Consider the following 22,336-nt stretch of genomic DNA (forward strand, 5'->3'; position numbering starts at 1 on the left):
TTTGAGCAAAATAGCCCAAAATGTGCTTTTAAACTTTTGGATTATTTACTATAGGTGAAATTAGACAAGGATGGCAAGATGGCAAAGATCATAGATGGTTTAAAGGAAATGGCATAAAAATCTATTTGGAGGTGGGGCTGGAAATTACTAAACATAATGACTTGCTCATTGGTTATCATACGGTCAGTTTTGTTCTAGTTTATTAGAGCCAAAAATTTTTATGTTAAGACTGACCCTTAATTTGAAATGTAATACTCTAGGTACCTAAGACGCCCCAACAAATAGCAGGAACTGCAGAAGCAGCATCTGTCTGAATTGCTGTGGCATTTACAAAAGCCAAAAAACTAATACTTGCTGTGAAGCAAAGAGAGAAAGAAAAGAACAGTTAAAACAAAACAAAAAACAAACAAAAAAAAAGAAGGTAAGAAAATGAAGCATGAAATTACGTCTGGATCCAAACAATACCTCCCAAAATATCAGAATATGGTAACTTTTCCCTGAAAGGCTTAAGTATTTGGGGGACTTTTGAAAATAGAATAATTTTGGTGTAAGCATATTATTTTAGAGGTACCGAAGAGTCCTTGCTTTTTTCCCAAAAAATCACATATGCATTTTTAAATGATTAGATTTTCTGTTATTCTTTAAAGTATGGAAATAAATTTTCTCTAACAAAGCTTATTGGTAAAAAATCTGCAAAGTTAATGTTACTTGGCCACGGGCTCCCATTAAGAAATTAGAGAATTTGCACATAAAAGAAATTATCTTAGTCACTCTGGACAACTTCCAGTAATATGGTACCGCTCCCTGGGTGACCAGGCCTGTGGGGTCAGCTAGGAAGGTATTCCTACACGAGATCTCATATTAGAAGATACTAGAAGTCTGCCCTGTTTTTCCTCATTGCTAGAGGTTTTTCATTGGCTAAGGGTTGAGACAAGTAAATTCCAGCTGTGACATCACTTGACCTTGGTCTGAAAATGACCTAACCTCCATTCTTCACATTATTAAAGCTGCTTGCCCACCACCTATAGGATTCCTTTACGTTCCAAATGTGGCATATTCAAAAGTGTCTTAAGTGAGGGCTTTGTGTAATATATCTCATTTTTCCAGAGTAAAGACTTTCTTATTGAAAACTCTGGAAGTTAAAATTCACTATTGTGAGTTACAGTATTAAAATACATATTTAAATCTCTGAAACTGAACTGAGTTAAATTACATGAAAGATATTATTTATGGAATAAAATGTCATAAACTGCCTTCTGGATATTATATTTTATGAGCCTATCTCAGTACACACAGCAACATTTCATAATCTACCTGGAAGGTGCTGGTTTAAGAAGATGATTTTGATAGTGCTATCAAAGGCAAGAAAAAAGATTCCCAAAGGCACTTATGGATCATTCTTCCTTGGAAGTCTTTCATTATATAATAGTACATAAAAATAAGCTTACTGAAAATAAAATGTGAATGTGTATTTTAGGTCTATGGAAAATGTCAACTTCTCAAATTTAAAGCAACAGAAAAATAACATAAAGAAAAAATTGAAGGATCCAATTTTTTAATTCAAAACTGATATATTTGAAAACTAGAGAAACTAAAATAAGAAGGGGAAAACAGACTGACGACCTATAATACAACAGTGGGTTAATATAATGTGAAAAGCCTATTATAATTTACAAAAATACAAGGGACTAAAATATGTGACAAAGGATAAAAACAAAATAAAATAGAAATAGAAAATGCCACTAGGGATACTATAAATTGCTATCAACCCTTTTGGAAAGCAACATGGCAGACTGTATTTGGAGCCAGGAAAATATTTATTCTCATTGCTAAAAATGTTTCCTAAGTAAATAACAGAGCAACAAATAACAACACTGCAACAAGTACAAACATGATTGGCCATGAAATCTAAAAATGTTAAGCCACCTCCTAAATTCTCAGTAACGGGTATAACACCTGAAAAGAATCCTAATCCTAACCCTAATCCTCTGACCTTGTCTCCAAAGAACTTAGAAAGCAAGATGTGTTTATGAAAAGATTCCACCACAAGAGAAGCGATAATTGGCAAATAAGTGGTCCCAGCAATCCTACTTCAGAAGAGAAAAAAAAAGTCATTTCCCACTTCCCAATGCGTGATCAATGAAGAAAAAATGGAATTCATGCTGACCCTGGAAGTGAGGGTCAGATTTTCATTAGCAGAAAAGAGGACAGCATTTCAGATAAAAATAAAACACTAATATGCTCTACTGAACAGTACAGTAAAGGGATAATCTGATTGATATTAATATGTCTTTCTCAAAAAATAAAAACGGTTCCAGGGACAAACAAGTCAAGAGTAAGACTGCAGTAGCCACAGGGTCAAAGTGTTTATGCATGATCAGACAGACCCAGGTTTTAGAAAGACCACACCGGCTGTAGTGCGAAGGCAGGGCTGAAGGTAGGACATGGGGAGACAGAGGTCAAGAAGCTACTTAGAAAGCTATTCTAATAGACCTGGAGAGGAGCTGAAGAACAAAAGTTCACACTTCCGCATCAGGATCAGAGAGAAACGGCTGCTCTGAGGAGGACTTAACAGAATCAACTGACTGGATTGAAGAATTGGCAATTGATTGGATGCAGCGCTCATGGCAATAGAGTCAATGACACCACTGAAATGATGGCATTGAAACCTGTTTCGGCCAACTTCCCATATACCACAATAGAACAAATGAGAAGGGAAACATGTTTGGATTAGGTGGTAAGGAAGAAAATGAATTTGGTTCTGCACATAATGAATCTGAAGTTCCTAGGAGCCAACCAGTTGGAGATTTTCCAGCAAGCAGTTAGAAAATATGGGTCTGGGGTATGGGAAGGAGATGCATGGGCTAGCTGCAGCTATGCGAACTGAAGAAAATGCTCAGAGAGACCCCACCCAGCTGGACAGGGTGAAACCCAGGGCAACAGCAGTACGGAGAGAGTGCCCGGAGATGGAGGTGCCACTGAAGAGAACTGAGAGAGATCAGGTGCCTGGAGCCACGGAAACCAAGGGGTGGTGAGTACATGGCTGGGAAAGACCCAGACATCACCATCTGAGGCTCCAGGAACAGCAGCAAAGATAAGGTTTCCTAAGAAATCACTGGCCTGGCCATTAGGAGGCCACATGTGGCCTCGTAACAGCCACTTCAGTTGGATAATGATGTCAGACTGCTTTCGTTCATTCATTCATCCATTCATCCTCTCTTTCCTCTTTCTTCCAGTGATATTTATTGAGTCCTTGCTAGTACCATGATACACAGTGAGGACTTCAATGGCTCCTGACTTCCAGAGACACTGATATAAACTAAGCAAGTATATTACAGTGTAATGATGCTAATCAAGGGGCTGATGTATGATTGGAAGTTGAGAAGTAGAGACAGCAAATGCAGATATTTCTCATGGTAGAAGAGCTCCGGGCTGAGAGGTAAGCAAGACAAAGGCGAGAATTGTTTAGATTGTGGGAGACTCGTTCAGTAGGTTGAAGGGACGAGACTGGAGATGCTATTGTCAGAACAGGCTAACTTAATGTTTGCCATCAGTAGATCTTGTTGTAACCCATGCCATGCTACCTGTAATCCTCACCGAGATACTGTGAGCTAAGAACTAACACACCTCTTCTCCCAGAGCACAATGACCCACGAGGAGCTAGGGAGCTTGCTCAGCGCCACCCAGCCAGGAGAGGTGGAAGCAGCACTCAGTTGCGGCTGGTCGGCCTGCGGAGCCAGGACTGCAGCATGATGCCGTGGTGCACCCTCAGGAGGAACACCCATCTTACCCTCCTCCCAGAGACAAGGAGGCCCAGAGGTGGGGAAACACAAGGAAAGAGAGCAGCTGAGCCCAGCATCAGTGGGTAACGGGAGACAAGCCAGAAGAGAAGGAAGGGGCAGGAACAGGACCGCTGAGAGAAACACGGTAAAGACTGAGGGCTGTATCCTCTACGTTCGCGGGAGAGCCGCCGTGAAGCAGAAGTGAGGTATGCGATGCTTTGTCGGTGGCCTGGTCTCTGTGCAGGAAAACTGGTTTGAAGCCCACTGTACAGGACAGGTGTCCTAAAGGACCTCATCTAAGAGAGGCTGTAATGGGAATGGAGAGCAGGGGCAAATACAGGTTCTATAAAAAGAAAAGAGAAAACGAGCTGAAAAAGGAAAACTAAGATATACAGTTTCAGCTTAGGAGACTATTACAACAGTACGGGGAAGAGATGACAAGAGTCGAGGGGCAAGAATATGAGGAGTCATTATTTAATTGTTTTAAACGTGTTTGCATCTTTCACAATTTTCTATAATGCTCACTGTATAAAGATGTGCCACTCCTTCGCTAAAAAAAAAAATGGATAAAGATGATGTGGTACATATATACAATGGAATATATATACTCAGCCATAACAAGAATGAAATAATCCCATCTGCAGCAACATGGGTGGACCTAGAGATTATCATAGTAAGTGAAGTAAGTCAGACAGAGAAAGACAAAGATCATATGATATTTCTTATATGTGGAATCTAAAAAAAATGACGCAAAGGAACTTACTTGCAAAACAGAAATCGACTCACAGACATATAAAATAAACTTATGGTTACCAAAAGGGATAGCGGGAGGTGGTGGGGGGGGGAGATAAACCAGGAGTTTGGAATTAACATATACACAATAGTATATATTAAATAGATATAAATAACAAGGACCTGCTGTATAGCATGGGGAACTATATTCAATTTCTCATAGTGACCTATGATGGAAAAAAATCTGAAAAAGAATAGATATATATGTATGTATAACTGAATCACTTTGCTGTGCCTGAAAGTAACACAACACTGTAAATTAATATACTTCCATTAATAAACGGTTTATTTAAAAAGTAATACTTTTAAAACAGTATTGAGGACTTGAAAACTATAATAATGGTGGTGAAAAGGAGCAAACAAACTACAGAAATGTCTTAAGCAGAATCAACAGTAAGTTGTGACAGCTTGGATTTGCGGGATGAAGAGAAGGAGAAGCCAAAGGTGATGTTGAATTAGATGGTGACACCATTTAACAAGATGCAGAAGATGAGAAGAGGATTAAATTCGGGATAACATAAGAGAATGGGTTCACATCTATACATGTTGAGATGAAATGACTCAGAATTAGAGTATAGGGTGAACATATCCAGGTGACTGGAACACTGAAGAAAGGTCTGAGCTGGGACTAATTGGCCTTAAAAGAGTGGTTAAAATAATGGAGTTGATGACGTCACAGTAGATGATCCAAAGACAGGAAAGTGAAGGGACCTGTGTATAAAGGTGAGGCAAGTAACGAGGAAAACAGAAAATCACCCTTTGAACAGCTTCCTAATCACTGGTACAGGCAAAATCCAGCAAGAAATGCCAAAATTCATGGGTGAAAGTTACTACCTAGCCGCAAAGTTCCTCCTCAAAATATTTATTAATTACAGAGGGGGAAAGAGTAACTTTAGAGGGAAGATAACTGGCAGACACCTCCTTGGTTAAATGGGTCATAGTTAACCTCACCAGCAACATGACATGGCAACAGCACATACTCCTGAAATGATGCCCTGAGAAGGATGCAACCTCGCTTCTGTGGAATCCTGGCCACAAACGCATAACTTCAACCTAATCACCGGGTTAACCAAGTTGAAGGACATGCTACAAACTAACTGCCAGCACTCTTCCAACTGTCAAGTCATTAAAGACAAAGAGAGACCCAAGAACTGTCACAGCTTGGAGGAGATGAAGGAGACAGGACAGCTAAATGCAATGTGTGATTCTGGAACAGAAAAAAGGCCACTGGTGGAGAAATTGGTGAAAGCAAAATAAAGCCCATAGTTTAGTTGCTAGTATTGTTCTCAAGTTAGTTTTTACTTTTGATAATTAATACCATGGCTGTGTAAGTCATTCCCTCATGAGAATCTGGGTCAAGAGTATATGGGAATTTTCTATCTTTGTGACACTTCTATTAAGTACAAATTAATTTCAAAATAAAAACTTTTAAAAATGAGGCAGGTAGACTGGAAAAAATAGAACTGAATCCTTTCCTCAAATATTATACTAATATGACTTTCATTAGAATATTTTTAATGAAAACATAAAAACACTAGAAGAAAATAAGAGCAATAATTTTATAATCTCAGAGAACAGAGGACCCAAGGGGCATGAAAATCAAGCCATAAATGAAAAGACTGATTCATTTGATTATATAATTTTGTTAAATCTGGAAAAAAAAAACCACAATAAACAAAATCACTAAGGACAATCTGGAAAAAAAATACTTGAAATTAGTATCACAAAGGGCTAATATATTTAAAAGAAAAAAAAATCCTAGAAGTCAACCAAAAAAGACCCCAACCTGGTAGAAAAATGGTCAAAAGCTATGAAGAGACAATACATATGGGAACACGAAAATTAAAACTATAAGAGGATACATGTTCTTCTTTCCTTAACAGATTGGCAAGTGACAAAACATCTGGTAAAACACTGTCTTGTAGAAAAACAGCCACTCTCACATATTACTAATGGGTAGTACAAACTGGTACCACTTCTATGAAGGGAAATTTTGCAATGGCTCTTAAAAATTTAATGCTTGTACCTCTCTATCCAGCAATATTACTTCTAGGAATTGATCCTATGCATATTCTCCTACATGAGTGGAAAACTTAACATCCAAGGATATTCCCTGCAAAACTGTTTCTAATAACAAAGGATTGGACACAACCTAAAGGCCCATCAATAAAAGACTGGATAAATAAAAAATGGTACATTTGTAAAAAGGGTTACTCTGAAGTCAGGAAAAAGATCACAGTGGTTCTAGATTTGTGTTATGCTATATTGTTAAGTGCACAAAGCAAGGTGCCAAACTGTGAGCACAGTATGTTAACTTACAGGCAACTGATATGTACCTTCTTAACAAGCACTGGTAACTCTGAGGAGACAGACACTCAAAAAACTACTAGTAGACTGTTGGCCACAGGGGAATTTTAGAGAGGCATGTTTTATAGCTTTTCAAAACTTAATTTAAAAAAACAACTCAACGCAGCAGGGAGAGGCACAGAGTAAGCTAGTGAATTAGAGAAAAAAACTAGATGACACCACGTCAAGGGAAAGAAAAATTGCCAAGAGAGCTGGGGGCCCTGGAAATCATGGTTGGAGAGAGATTCCCTGACTGTAGGGTGAAGTCTGGGTTTATTCCTGAGAGGTTAATTCTGATGGGGACTTGGGAAAAGCCCTTATGCTGGGGCTCGGGAGTCAGGCAGTGTCCATGGTGGGGCGGGGATGCGTCGGGGAGGGGGTCACAGCATGTGTGGGAGCCGAGGAAGAGAGGGACTTGTTTCTAATACATGCAGAGCTCATGTACCAATTAACTTTTGTATATCCGGAAGATAGCATCCTTGCATCGTTTTTATCCTAATGCTTAAAGGGAACGCTCTGGCCCTTTCAGACCTACATTCACACAAGATGTTAAAAGATGTTACTGGAAAAAAAAAAAAAAAAAAAGATGTTACTGAGACAGTAAAAAGATCAATGGACACCAGGGGTCAGGGGCAGGGTGGGATGAAGAGGCAGAACACAGAGGATTTTCAGGGCAGTGAAACTATTCTGCGTGATACCACAGTCATGGATACATGTCATTATAACTCCATCCAAACCCACAGAAGGTACAACACCAAGGATGAGCCCTCGTGTAAACTGCGGACTTGGGGTGATAAATGACGTGTCGGTGCTGGCTCACTGACTGTAACAAGCGTACCCCTCTGGTGACAGTGGGAGACGGTGTTCACATGTGGGAGCAGGGGGATATGGGAAACCTCTGCACTTTCTGCTCAATTTTTCTGCCAACCTAAAACTGCACTGAAAAGAAAGGTCTGTTTAAAAGTGTGGGGAAGGGCTTCCCTGGTGGCGCAGTGGTTGAGAATCCGCCTGCCGATGCAGGGGACACGGGTTCGAGCCCTGGTCTGGGAGGATCCCACATGCCGCGGAGCAACTGGGCCCGTGAGCCACCACTACTGAGCCTGCGTGTCTGGAGCCTGTGCTCCGCAACAAGAGAGGCCGCGATAGTGAGAGGCCCGCGCACCACGATGAAGAGTGGGCCCCGCTCGCCACAACTAGAGAAAGCCCTCGCGCAGAAATGAAGGCCCAACACAGCAAAAATAAATTAATTAATTAAAAAAAAAAAAGTGTGGGGAAGGGGAATGCCTATTCCTCCACACACATCACTAACGCCTGAGCAACCCATAGAGAAAAACCAATCAATCAGTTGCTGCTTGGGATGTATATTACATCTTTCTCCTAAGGGTTCAAAGGTTTTACATGTTACTCCTTCATTTATCCTCACAACATCTGCATAGCTCCAGTGGAATACAAACGGTGTAAAACTGGGTAAAAAGAGGCAACATTGGGAAAATGAGGCCACGTCTCAAGGTGAATCACCTGCAGAAACAGGCCTGCAATTCAACCTTCCTTATTGACCATCACGGTTTTTTTAAACATATAAAGGCCATTTTGAAAGCAAACGATTAGGAGTGTCATCCATGGTCTACTCTGAAGTGTGTGCATGTACGTGTGTGTAGATAAACATACATGCACAGATAGACACACAATCAAGCATATACCCACACTCACACACACACACACCCCACTCATACAGTTATACTCCAGGCCAAGAGCTAGCTTTATCAACATTTTTAAGCCAAATTTAGGCATAATAATAATACAGCAGTGAAAGTGACCATCAGACCCTTATAAATACAGAAACCCACATACGACATTGTCAGAATTTCTAGTCTGAGATAAGTGAGAATGAACAAACTCACAAAAAACCATCACAAGTCAGATATACTTGTCGCAGCACTCACTAAAAAGGATTTAACTTAAAACGCAAACATCATCATATTGGAAGGGGAAATGAGAAGCTAATAACATGCACTGACGTTTACATACAATTAGTATGTAAAGTGGGAGCTATGAACCTAATGATGAATCTGAAGCAACGGTTTGCATTTTATCAGACTAAGCAAAAAACATAATTGACAAAGAGGCAAATCTAAATGAATTTCCAGCTAGTTCAACACTAAGCGCAGCTGCATGCTGTCAGTGTTATAAATGAACAAAAAAAATCTGTTTAAACTGAAAAAATTTTTTAAATGCAGCCAATAAGTGAACTTACCTACTTTACTAAAGTTACCATTTATTTAATCAGAAAAAGGTATTTTTTTCCAAAAAGGAATTTTTTAACATCAGAGTATTCAATCTGCAGTTAACTTATTGATCAAGGAGAAAGGTGTTTGGAGGCAAATGAAAATAGTAAAGTGTTTCTGGGAGCACTATCTGTCATTCCCGGAATTAAGTCAAGGTTAAAAACATTTGTTTTCAAGAAGAAGCTAATACAATAAGATTTCATTTAAAAGCCACTAAGAAAATATATATATATATATATATATATATATCTCTTAATCACTTTGCTGTACACCAGAAATTAACACAATATTGTAAATCAACTATACTTCAATTTTAAAAAGCCACTAAGAATACCCCACTCAGTATCTTATTAGTGGTAGTTATGAGCTCAAGTGCTGGTACCAGCCCTCCTGGGTTCAAATCCTAACTCTACTATTTCTTGCTGTGCGACTCTGGCAGATCACTTAACCACACTGTGCCTCACTTTTCTCATCTTACTATGAGGATGATAACAGTACCTACCTCCTAGGATCATTGTGAGAATGAAAAATGTTCATACGTGCAAGACACATGCTCAATACCTGTGAGCTATCATTATCATCATCACTCAGGACAGTAGTCTCTCTCTCAGGGCAGGTGTTCTTTTGTGCTAAAAAACTGACAAAGAAGATGGTGGCGAGCATGCCATGATTTTGCTGGTCCCTGGATATAAAGTACTGTCATTTCCCACCTCTCACACCTTCTCCTTGGCAGATGGGAATCATGGGAATATCTCTGCCACTTCTGAGTGAAGATCGATCCTGGGTGAGAAACTGACTGAAGTAACCCTCCCCCCTCACAGATGTTGCACAAGTGACTCTAGAGCAGAGAATGCCAAGCCCAGGATGTTTTAGAAGGTGCTTTGAGATCTTGGCATATTTTCCCTACACCACCATCAGCCCTCAAAGGGATGACTTGGTGACTGCTCATACACCTGACTTTGTACTTGGTCTTTACCCAGATCCTTTGGAATATCTCACCAAATTATTTATCCTGTATTTTCCAAGGTCATGAAAAGACAAGGCACAAAAATCAAAGCTGATACACAGAAATTTTATGTTCATTCTTCCCCTTTAATTCACTGGAAGTTCCAGCATCTGAGAAGGAAAAAGGCCAAGTCTACAGGCATCTCAGCAGGGTGATGAGTCATCGAAAAGAGATGTGAATCCCCACAAAATAAACATAACCAAACCCGCCACACCCTCTCGAGCGCAGTCATACTGTGAGTGGAGTGGCATCCCTGCCAAGGGATTAAGGGAAGAGAAATGGGAGAAAGACAGAGAAGCCCTCAGCCTTGAATCACATACAAACTCTGATTCCAAAGGAAGACCACAATGCTTGCCTGTGTGCAGTCAGGGCATGGCATTTCTCCAGGATCCAGAGAGACTACAGGGCCTGGGCAAATACATCTGGAGTAAAGATGAACTCGGGGTGAAATCAAGCTCTCCCCACATTCCCACTTCCATCAGGACCTTGAGACCTCAACTTAGAAAAATCTACTCTCCAAAGAGGATCGGCTACCCTCATTTACATCTCAGCATGAATTTAATCCCAGTTATTTTTCTCCCAAGTTATTTCACTTCAATTATGATTTCTAAGGTGATTAGAGACCTCGTGCCCTGTTGAAACAGGGTCAGTCCTGAGACACGTATATTCCAGAGGAGGCAACCTACTCCGCTGGCACAAGACACCAGGCCTCATCCGTGGACCCAAATAGTCCTATTTCCACATGAAACGTCTAAAATAGGTGATCACTGTTAACCTACATTAAACTTAACAAAAATAAACTGAGCAGATTAACTCCTCAAATACCACAGAAAGACAACAATCCTTTTAAACTTAAAATCAGTCAAACCGGGCTTCCCTGGTGGCGCAGCGGTTGCGCGTCCGCCTGCCGATGCAGGGGAACCGGGTTCGCGCCCCGGTCTGGGAGGATCCCACATGCCGCGGAGCGGCTGGGCCCGTGAGCCGTGGCCGCTAAGCCTGCGCGTCCGGAGCCTGTGCTCCACAACGGGAGAGGCCGCAACAAGGAGAGGCCCGCATACCACAAAAAAAAAAAAAAAAAAAAAAAAAAAAAAAAAATCAGTCAAACCTTAAAATAATTTTAATATTTAAATGTATCATATTGGAGAGAATAGCCAGCAAATCTAATTTTTGGTCCAGCAACAACACTATCTTACCATGTAACCACAGACATATGTCACTTGAATTCTGGGGCCTCAATTTCCAGTGATAAAAATTAATAGGTTTGATACCTATCTAAGATTCCTTAAAACTCAAAAATTTCATGATCTATTAGTTATTTTCAGTTCAAGTACTTTCAGACATGTGGTAGCAAAAGTTCAATTAGCAGCTAGAAATAAATACGAACTATGTGATTAAAGATATAAAAATGGACTTTTAAAATTAACGTAGCATGGGTGTGAGAAGAAACAGAGAGGATGCTGTAGAATTAAGACACTTTTTCCCTCAGCCCATTATTATAAGCTACCTGATCGAATACCATTAGGTTTGTTGGGTTCTTCTCTTTTTACACTACTGTACAGACAGGTGAACTCTCCACCATGTGGAGCAGTAAGGATCACAGCCACAAGGCTGAATGCTGTCTCTTAGAGACCAAGCAGAAGATGGTGAGAATGATATGGACCTGTGGGAACCGATGCCATATGCCCTAGGGTCACTTGGGAGGTATCTCCCAGCTCTCACCTTCCAGCAGCTGGTCCAGGCTGGAAATCTTCTTAAGCCCATCAATGGTGTAGATTGTTCTCACCCCCTGGGGCAAATTCACGTTATCCGACAGAGTTCGGGTCAAATCAGCCAGCAGGGCCTCAAAAGATCGGAATCGGTCTGGGGAGATGGCATACACAATCCCTTTGAAGTATCGATCTCCGTTGCGATAGAAACGAACTTTCTTGGCCTTCTTCTCAGAGCTGAGGGTCTGCAGCGTGCGGGTTCGGTAGAAGCTGCAGTGGGCGCTGTGCGTGGGGCTGGGCAGCCCGTTCACCCGCGACCCTCGGCTGTATCTCTGCGCCTTATCCCTTTCATCGAAGTGCTCCAGCTCCATGTCTCTGCCGAAGGACATGACGGAGTTAAAGTTGAACCTGGGAGGCACAGAAACACAAACAGCCACACAATGATGTTATTTTAGCACCCTGATTTGAAAGGCTCAGCTTGAGAGCAGCTGATGGAGATACTGCTAAAATCGATGATATGTTTAATATGAATTATCAAGTTGGGAGAGAAAAGACAAAGAAAGAGAAGAGGCAGACCCAGTGGAAACAGCTTATTAATCAACCCGTTTTGTCAGAATACGGCTGTATGCACTGACCACCTAGCACGTCAGGCTTTGAACAGCTATTATTTCCAAAAGTCACAACAAACGTTTCAAAGTATTATTAACCCAATTTACAGATGAAGAAATTGAGGCACAGAAAAATTTCTCCTAAATTTCTCCAAGTAATTCAGTTGAGAAATGCCTGAATCTAGAACTCTGCCCCAGGTTTGCCTGACTTCAAGGGTAGGTAGGAAATGAGCTTTCATTTCACTACAGGGCTAAAGATACAAGATATAGCGGTGGTGGTGGACCAGGCATCAAAAGAGGGCAGGTAGCATTTAAGAGTCAGACTGTAAACATTTTACCTAGTGTTTGTACTCTCCATGGCTAGACCAAGAGCAAAAAATCTGTAGATTCTACCACTTAAAAGAGATTTTCCAACATATTCACATATTGAATTGAAATTTACTTAAACAGTGGACTCACCATAACTCATTTACTTATATTTAATGCTTCAGATAAGGTGGATTAAAAAAAAAAAGAAGAAGAAAAAGGAAGGCGGGGGAGGGAGGAAAAAGGGAAGGAGGCAGGGGCAGAAAAGAAGAAGGAAAAGGAGAAGCAGCTCAGCAACAAGAAGAACAAGAAGGGATGGAAGCTACTTCTTTGGGGCACTTGGCCTTTGCTTCCACTAAGGCTCTCTCTGTCTGTGTGGTTGAGGACATCGAGATTTGAAGATGTTGACCGAGACCTGACCCCGTATGAGCTGTGTAACCTTGAGAAATCTACTTGTTCAACATCTTTAAGCCTCAATTTCCTGAATCACACGTGGAAAAGATAACAGTACCTACCTCATAGTTAACATCAGCTATTAAATAAGTTAAAACACATGAAGCACTTAGGGTAATGTCTACCCTGTGATAAGTATTAATATTTTTATTAATAAAATCTGCCATTCTGTTCCTGACTTTGTCACAAGAGAACTAGTAGGAACAGAACCTCTCCCTCCGGTAAGGGAGGCTCCAGGTGAGCTTCCCGCCCCCGCCGCGGATTTCCATCTCGTGACCTTCTGAAAGGTACACCTGTGCCCCTGCGGTCCCCATTTGACTTTCCGTGGAGCCCTGTCATCAGCAGCTGCCTGTGGGATCAAATTCATCCTTGCTCAGCGGTTAGCTGATAAGGGCTTGTGCTGTTGCCCCTCACAGGGGACCCGTGTTTTAAACAGGGCAAGCTAGAAAGTGGGCAAACCTCAACATTCAAAGGAAAGAAGTTTTAAAGACAAAGTTTCAGGCATATTGAAATAGAGTTTAAGGGAAATGGAAAGCTGGGGGGCAAGAACCTTATAAGTGCTCCCCAAATCCCACCACACAGACGATGTCACCTTTCCGCAGGTCAGTCCAAACCAACCCAAAGTACTGCCAAGCCTCCCTGACCTTTCCTTCACCCTCAGTAAACTGACCTCTGATCCATTCAGAATGGCTACAAATTCATGCTCAAAAGCTTCATGACTGCTAGAGACTGTGCACTCCTGAAATGAGTGGAGTGGGAAAAGCTCACATTTATCGAATGTCTGTGACGTACCTGACACTATTTCGTGGCGATCAATGGCCGTGTAATATGCTAAAAGCGCCCTCTAAACCTCCTGCCAGTCCAGCGAGGGAGGGGATATCACTGTGACTGAGGATGAGTACAGCATGTATCCAGGGTCCCAAAGACAGAACTGAGGGCCTTGGGACTCGAACCCAGATTTACTCCAACTGCCTCTGAAGCTGGCACTCCCTCCTTTCCGACCTGTGCACTCTGTCCTAGAGGCCTAAACCCCCTGGCATTGGCCCATCAGCACGTGTAAAGTAAGGTGTTTAAAGCCCTCACTCCTCACTAGCTCTGTGACCTTGGGCAGGCCACTTCACTGCCAAAGACGTCGTGTGCACAGAGACCAGGCAGCGGTCACCAGGCCATCAACGTCTTTGCCTGCTCATGCTTCTACTGCTGACGCGGATGGTGCAGGAAGCAGTGGGCTGGGATTCAATCCGGAGTGATTATCGGTTCTGTGTATTTTTTTCCTCCAAATATGCAAACTGCCTCATGCCACTCAATAACTTAACTTGTGGGGCTTCCCTGGTGGCGCGGTGGTTGCGCGTCCGCCTGCCGATGCGGGGGAACCGGGTTCGCGCCCCGGTCCGGGAGGATCCCGCATGCCGCGCAGCGGCTGAGCCCGTGAGCCATGGCCGCTGAGCCTGCGCGTCCGGAGCCTGTGCTCGGCAGCGGGAGAGGCCACAGCAGAGAGAGGCCCGCATACCACAAAAAAATTAAAAAAATAAAAAATAACTTAACTTGTAACAGTCTAAATTTGCATTTTCCAGAAAAAAATATACCATATATAGGTAGGTATGAACTGGTGGCATTGATTTTGAAGTTAGATAACTTCAAAACAATTATTAGTTGATATCCAATCCTTCAGACAGCTATTAATCAACAGAGCCAATATTTTGCCCCTGATATCATAACTGCTCCTACTCTTTTTAATTATCTGTTGTTGTTGTTTTTTTTGCGGTACGCGGGCCTCTCATTGTCGCGGCCTCTCCCGTTGCGGAGCACAGGCTCCGGACGCACAGGCTCAGCGGCCATGGCTCACGGGCCCAGCCGCTCCGCGGCATGTGGGATCTTCCCGGACCGGGGCACGAACCCGTGTCCCCTGCATTGGCAGGCGGATTCTCAACCACTGCGCCACCACGGAAGCCCTATCTGTTTTTAAAAGGAGTTCTTTGGTCTTCCAAAAGGGATGTGTGTGTTGGGGGGATGATGCTGCCAGTACTCAAAAACCCATGCCACCTCACTAGACTCTTCAAACTTCGTAAAGTATAAAGATCAGATTGGCTGTTGAAGGTTTTGTTTTATTTTTTAAAGGTAGTGGTAATCATTCTTCCAACCCTAGGCATTTCCTCCCAAATCCAGATATACCAAAAGAAAACATGCAGGACATGCAGAAAGGATGGCACAATTGTGTCACCAGAGTGCAAATCTAATTCCAAGGGGCTCTTGTTGATTCGCAATCTGCAAAGGTCAAATAATTTAGCAACTGTTGGAATTCCCTTGAGGGAACGGGCTTCTAGAACCAAGAATTCCACACCAAATGGAAAAAAAAAAAAAAATCAAGTTAAAATAGAGAAAAGTTGATTTTATTTGTATATTTCTCCAAAGTGGATCATGTGTTCAACCACAGCAGGGCCCACATCTTTTACTTCCCTTCACTGAGTCTGCCCCAGAGTAGGCAACGATGTTGGTGACAAAGAAAAACCACACTCCCAAGTGAAATCATTCTCAAGGCTACAGCCACCACTAAATGAATGTCAAAAACCACACTAGACATCCTCGTGTTCCAGATATTATGTGCGGCTTCAAAATAGGTATTCTTTCCCCTGTTTGGCTGGCTCAGCAATTCCACTGGCTTAGTCATATATTCAAATCAAGAGCTCCTGAGGAAGATTCACTGGGCTTCCACAGGTCCCCACTTTCTGCAGGGAAGCTGGCTAAAGGGCACAGCCACGTGTTCACAGACCATAGATGGCTAAGGGCCTGGGCACACATGTGTCCTGGGACCAAGTAGGTAACCACACCACCTAAGCCACAGAGGCTTGGGTGGGGAAGACCAGGCCTGGGTCTTATCAGAGATTTTCCTATAAACACTGCCAGGCCAAGAAATCAGCTTCTTCGACTGCTCTCTATGGGATTTCTCACCATTTTGAAGAAACTGTGTGTTCATCCTTCTCTAGATGAGCACACGAGTTCCTGTCTTGGAGATTACACACACCTCAAGAAAAGATTTGGCATAAATGCTACCACATCTAAATAGATGCTAGACCTGGAGGTCCCAAGGCACATTTTGCCAGTGGGATTAGGATGTAGGTGGATGGACAGGCACACACGAAGAGGCAAACACACCTTCAGTGTGCATGCGCCACCCTGGACACAGATATCACAGGATGTGTGCATACCTTTTACACTGTTCCTACATATAACCTCTCTTAAAATCCTTCTGACCCGCATTCATGTGACATTTCATACTTAAAAGGCTGTCCTACTTTCCCGGCGAAAAGAGATATATTTAGCAACATTCATAAAACGTATTCATGGAACACCCTGCCGTTTGGCCGCTGAACGCGTGTGCACCAGAATCTGGACACACATTCATAGAGGCGGGGAGAGCAAGCCGGCCTGAATGAAACCTTTCAACCGCTCCATCTCCTGCAAGCATCTCCTGGCCCAATGCAGCAGCGATTCCCAGCAGACCCGGTTTTCAGCAGCGGCCTCTTTTGTGGGGGGCCGTGCGGGGTTGGGCGTGCGTTTCCCGCTAGGAGGGAAATGCCATTTCCTCTCCGCAGGCTGTTAGCACTGCAGGTACTAATTTGTACACGGGGCAGCCCCGCTGTCCCCGAGGGAACTCGAGGCCCCCGCAAACGTGCTTGCAGCACCCACAATGCAGTCACCGCCCCCGCACGGACCGCCCCGTCCTCAAGCACACACCACCCTCCCGGGCCCACGGGGAAGCACGCACACAACAAGAGGCCCGGCCCGACCACTCCTTCTGGACGCACACTTGGTCCTCGCTCCGCGGCCAATTCTGACAATGACAAACACCTGGCCCAGCTCCTCCGCCCTAGCTCTCCATCTCCACTAACAAGGCGGCCGAAAGAATGGGGGCCCCGCTCGCCCGACTCCCCGTTTTCAGCCCGGTGGCACCAGACAAAAGAGGCAGGTGCCAGCAGCCCCAGGGCCGCCTGCACACACTGCCCCCGGCCGCGGCCGGGCAGCTCCTTTCGAGGAACGGCGGGAAGGGCGGCGGCGGCGGAGGCCGAGGGGGCGCCCGCCTGCCCTCCGCGCCCGCGCTCCCCCGGACCCCGCGGTTGCGGGCGGCGTGGGCGCTGCCGGGCCCCCGGAGGGGCCCCCCGGCCGGCCCGCCCCTCGGCTCCCTTCCCCGGCGAAGGCAAACCACGCACCGGTCCGCGGAGAGACGCCGCCGGGGGTCTTTGTGGCCGCGCTCGGAGCCGCCTCCTGGTGCTGTCTCCGCGGGGCTGGGCGCGGCCTGGCCGCGGGGCTGCGGGGCGGCGGCGGGGCCGGGACTGGGCGGCGGCCGCTGCTGGACCGCGGGCGTCTGGGCTGCAGCCGCTAGCGGAGGGACGCGCCTCTGCCGCTCCTTATCGAAATGCGGCGCTTCGCACAGCCTCACTCCTGCCTCTCACCGGAGGAGGGCGGCGGCGGCGGCGGCGGCGGGCGCGCTCCCTGCTCTAGCGGCGCACTCGCTCCCCCGCCCACCCCGCTCCCTCCTCCTCCGCGTGCGCGCCCGGCGTCCCCGCCCCTCTGGGCAGAGCGCGCCCACCACGGCTGCGCCCCGGGCCGCCTCCTCCCCCGCGCGTTCTCCCGCCGCCGCGACCTCAGTGCATCTGGCTGGAGCAAACCCCTTAACCTCCCCAGGCCCCGGGAGTGGTTGTCTGGAGATTGGGGCCGGTCGGTGGTGGACCTGGGGACAGGCGGAGAGAACGTGGACCGGGTCTGAACCAGGAAACGTGCAAGGCGGAGACGTGAGGTGTGGCCGAGCAGTGAGACCCCCTGCCTCAAGGGAGGCAAGGGAAACAGTTCCTCCCCACCCCCAACCCCACTGTACACACACTTCGATGTGACCTCATGGTTTGACACCTTTCCCAGAATCATGAAAGCCAACGTGATGGCCCTGTCATCACTTCTCACCCAGGACACATCCATGCAGCACCTCCTGGGAGGACCATCCCCAGACCCTCCCAACCTACCCGCACTAGTGTCACCCTCAGGCCCCCTAATTGGGAAGGGCCAGATCTGCGCATAGATCCCACCCATCATCTCCACTTGACCCCCAGACTTGAGTCACCCTTGAAACAGTGATCTCTGCTTGGAGCTGAGTATGTGTCACAACAGGCCCTTGATAACTTAAAGGCCAAGTTTCTTTACTGGACCCCTCGTGCCTGCCAAGGCTGGCGGTCAGCGCTGGAAAGCCCCATGAGCTCACATAAGCCTCCACCACACACACACCCCGGGGGCCAGGAATGTTCTCAAAGCTCAGGCTGCTCACAGCTTCCTCCAGTTTTTGCACGGAAGTCCAAGAATCAGGTCGCAGACTTCTGGCAAACCTTAGCCTGGTTCAGTGGGCAGCCTGAATTTTGGTCCAGTTAACCTCCTGACTGTCCCTTGAGACATGTATTTGTCCCAAATACTGTACATACACAAATACACGTGCATCTCTCCCTGAGCTTTTCACTTTTCAATAGAAAATCAAAATTTTTTCTCTTGTCAGCTGAGCCATTATGTATTTGACTAGTTATTATTAATAAGAGCTATTCTGAAATACTTTCAAAGTATTATGTAAATACTAACTAACTACCCTTTGTTATAAAAGGCAGCTCAAAAGAGATGCATGTTACATATTCAACAAGTGCTGCAATATTTATTTTTGAACTACTGAATAGCCCAGGGATGAGAGTACAATGAACTCACCAAATTAACTAAATGCAAAGTACTGAGCCTGTTCCTTCAAATTCTAATCAGAATGAGGGCCAAGGGGTAAGTGCAGAGAAAGAAGCCAAGTGTATTTTGAGAAGGGAAATCAAAGCTTCTGTTTATCTTTCATGTGACAGATGCCAACGGATTTCTGCCAAAATGCTAAAGCAAGAAATATATTCCATCTCCTTGCCCCTATGGATATTCTGTCAGGGTCATTTCTTAAGCACTTTAAGTAGCTCAACTGTATCTTACCTCTTTCCTAGGTCTTCTCTCTGGGATATGCAGATACTGTCCAAAGAAACACCTTTGAGTTTGATTCTCCCAGTTGCAATGTGCTCTCACTAGAAATAGCTGGGCATCATTAACCCTTTCAGGACACCAAAGGGCAACTGATAACTAGGTGGGCACACTGAATAGTACCCACCAGCCAATATACCATCGTCATATCATTTAGCCAGGACAGGAGGATGGTAACAAATTGTACCCAGTGACCTGACAGAAGTAACTACAGAAGTGCCTAAATTATTTCCAGGGTAGTCTTCGGCAAATCTAACTGCTATTCAATAATAATTCCTAATTGAAGTGAAATTTAATCAGGAAACTCCTAGTTCAAATAATTTTCAAAAACTGACGTTACTTCCAATACATCACAAGGATACTGACCAGAGAAGTGACTGACCCTTTTCTCCATGAAAATCTGAAGGCAACAGAGGTCTCACTCTAACTCCCCAAAGTTAACTCCTTTTAAGCTGGGTACCCCAATTGCTGCTCGAAGCAGCCGCAGCTCTGCATCCTGCAAGATGACAATGGCTTGGACACTGTTCTGTCGGTGGCTCCTGTTAACTGAGCACTTGCTTTTTGCTGTGCTGGGGGCTTTGGTACATTTTCTTATTTCATCCTTATAAGAACCATTCACGGTAGGCATTACTATCCTCACCTAACAGATGAAGGAATTTAGGCAGAAGGAGGTTACCTCATTTGCCCATAGTCATGTAGCTAATAAAGCCCAACTCCATTTTTTTAAATTCCTGTTTTAAAATTCAAGTCACTTTTCCAATTGCTATGCCCATATGCTTATAAAGCAATACCAAATTCTAATGTGAAGTGTAATCTCTTTTGAAAAAATGCAGCCTTTTATTTAACCAATGGATTTATTATTTTATAACAGAGTGAGAACAACTCTTGCTGTTGTGCACGCCGCTTCCTGTAGTGATGGGTACCATCAGGTGTGTCTGCTCTGAGCTAAACTTTTTCATGAGAACATGAAAAAGTTCACAAAGTTGATGGACAATCAACTTTGTGCTCGTTCACAAAGTTGATGGACAATCTTATCTAAAGTTTTTTTTTCCTGAAATTAAGTTTTCAGATAAAGCCAGGGAAGATAAAAGAAACTAAAGAGTAATAATTTTTAGGGACTTCTCTGGTGGTCCAGTGGTTAAGACTCTGCACTTCCAACCAGGGGGTGCAGGTTCGATCCCCGGTCGGGAAACTAAGATCCCACATGCCGCGCGGACAAAAATTTTTTAAAAATTTTTTAAAAAAATTTAATTCTTAAAAAAAAGGAATAATAATTTTTAGTTGACCACATACCTCTTTTCAGGTACCTTTATTGGCTTCTTCATAGAAAATGTACTCAATTATGCAGATTCAAAGAGAATTATAGAATAAGGGATGTTAGCAGTAAGAGATGCACTTCCTATTTTTCCCTCTAGGAGGGAGAATGTACTGTGTCCTGTTCATCATCTCTCTTCAGCCCTCCTCTGGGACCAAGGGCATGCAGTGCTACTGGGCTGGAGTACCAAGCATATTTAGTGCCCACCACAACTGTGAGAAACAGTTTTATAGAATATGATCGTCATTTTAATTTTCCTTTGTATTTCTTCCCGTATGGTAAAGGCTCCGTATGGCATTTCCCACAGCATTTCCTAATTGCCTCTAATTACAGAACTCTTCTGCCTTCTTCCAGAATGAAAGAAACTCCCTGATGAGGGCCCTTGCAGCAGCCTGTCCAGTTTTCACCCCGTGTGTGAATCCCCGCCACCACAAGTGGCCTTTCAGCCTCCACTCTGCTGCTTCTGAAGGTGGCACATGTGACACAGTGAAGAGAAATGAGATTATCCTCTGAGAGTTAGGCTAGATCAGGGGATGCTAGAAATAGGGAACGAGAGCTCTAAATTTTTAACTGGCCATTTCTCTCTAGCTTGGCGCTCCAGACATGGAGCTACAAAAGGCTATGGACCTACACAAAGGAGCAAGGGACTCTACCACCCCGAGAGACCCTCCCTAAGCTGACAGAGAGCTTCCCAAAACTCATTTCTCCTTTTCCTAAGTGTGATTTCCTTTAGTAGAGAGGGACTCCGCACAGCCCAGTCCCCTGCCAGGCAGCGCTGCAAATTAAACCCAGAGCCACTTCCCTCAAACTTGCCTGGTGGTTCTGGCTCTTCTGTTTGGACCTACAGGGGACAAATCGAATGGCCCTGCCATCTCCTTGACAGCCCTATTGTATTCTACCAAATTCTACTCCGCATTTCCTAGGAACCCCCAGCCCTTCAGCTGCTTCTCATATGACACGGCTTGGAAATGTCAGTGGTGCGCAGCTGTCAAAACCTCCCTCAATATCTGCCTCTCAGAACTGGACCCGGATGGCAACGGTGGTCTCACTGGGGAAGCTCCACGACTTCAATTGTCCTCAACACACTGCTTCTGTTAAAGGAACCGAACATCACATCAGCATCCCTGGCAGGCATGCTGCACTATTGACTCATCCAGTCAATTAAAATCTCCATGCCTTTCACATGTTTGGCTCTTAAGGCCCCTTATTCTGTATTTGTTCAATTAGATTCGGGGGGCCTAAGTTCAGTGCTTTGTATTTTCCTTCTTAAATTGTGTGTTGTTATTTGATCCACCTTTCTAACCTGCGGAGTGGGATCCTTTCAGACACGTTATGTCACCACTACACGAGACCGATCCCTCCAGCCTCCTGTCAGTCTGATTAACACCACACCCTCATCCTCATCTTGATTGTGGATAAAAGCTTTCAATAGAACGTGGTCACAGCAGGCCATGTTAGCTGCAGCAAATAAAAAACATGTTCTCTAACGGCAAATAAATATCTAGAGATCCAGTGATCGCTGAAATTCACCTTTTTACATCTAGAATTATATCCTTGACTCTGTTGCTATTTCGAGGTCATAGGTATATTTATACTGATAGATCACTTTCAAGTTTTCATTCCTTCATCCATTCATCCAATAAATAATTTTCGAGTGTCTCCAATGTGCCGGGCACTGTGCTAGGAGGGCACAATACA

General features: G+C 44.4%; 1 protein-coding gene across 4 annotated transcripts in view; it reads right to left on the reverse strand.

The window, feature by feature from the left end:
• DCLK1 (doublecortin like kinase 1) overlaps positions 1-17,597 on the reverse strand; it is a 334,804-nt gene extending 317,207 nt beyond the window's left edge. For all 4 annotated transcript variants that reach the window (XM_028497940.2, XM_028497941.1, XM_024125852.3 and 1 more), the window contains exons 1-2: positions 17,493-17,597; positions 11,931-12,325 (exon numbers count right to left, since the gene is read on the reverse strand). In XM_028497940.2, the coding sequence (XP_028353741.1) occupies positions 11,931-12,306 (376 nt within the window). In that variant the 5' untranslated portion in view covers positions 12,307-12,325; positions 17,493-17,597. The remainder of the gene's footprint in view (positions 1-11,930; positions 12,326-17,492) is intronic.
• Between the last annotated feature and the right edge of the window lie 4,739 nt (positions 17,598-22,336).

This window comes from Physeter macrocephalus, chromosome 13 (genome assembly GCF_002837175.3).
Source record: "Physeter macrocephalus isolate SW-GA chromosome 13, ASM283717v5, whole genome shotgun sequence".
Taxonomy (NCBI): domain Eukaryota; kingdom Metazoa; phylum Chordata; class Mammalia; order Artiodactyla; family Physeteridae; genus Physeter; species Physeter macrocephalus.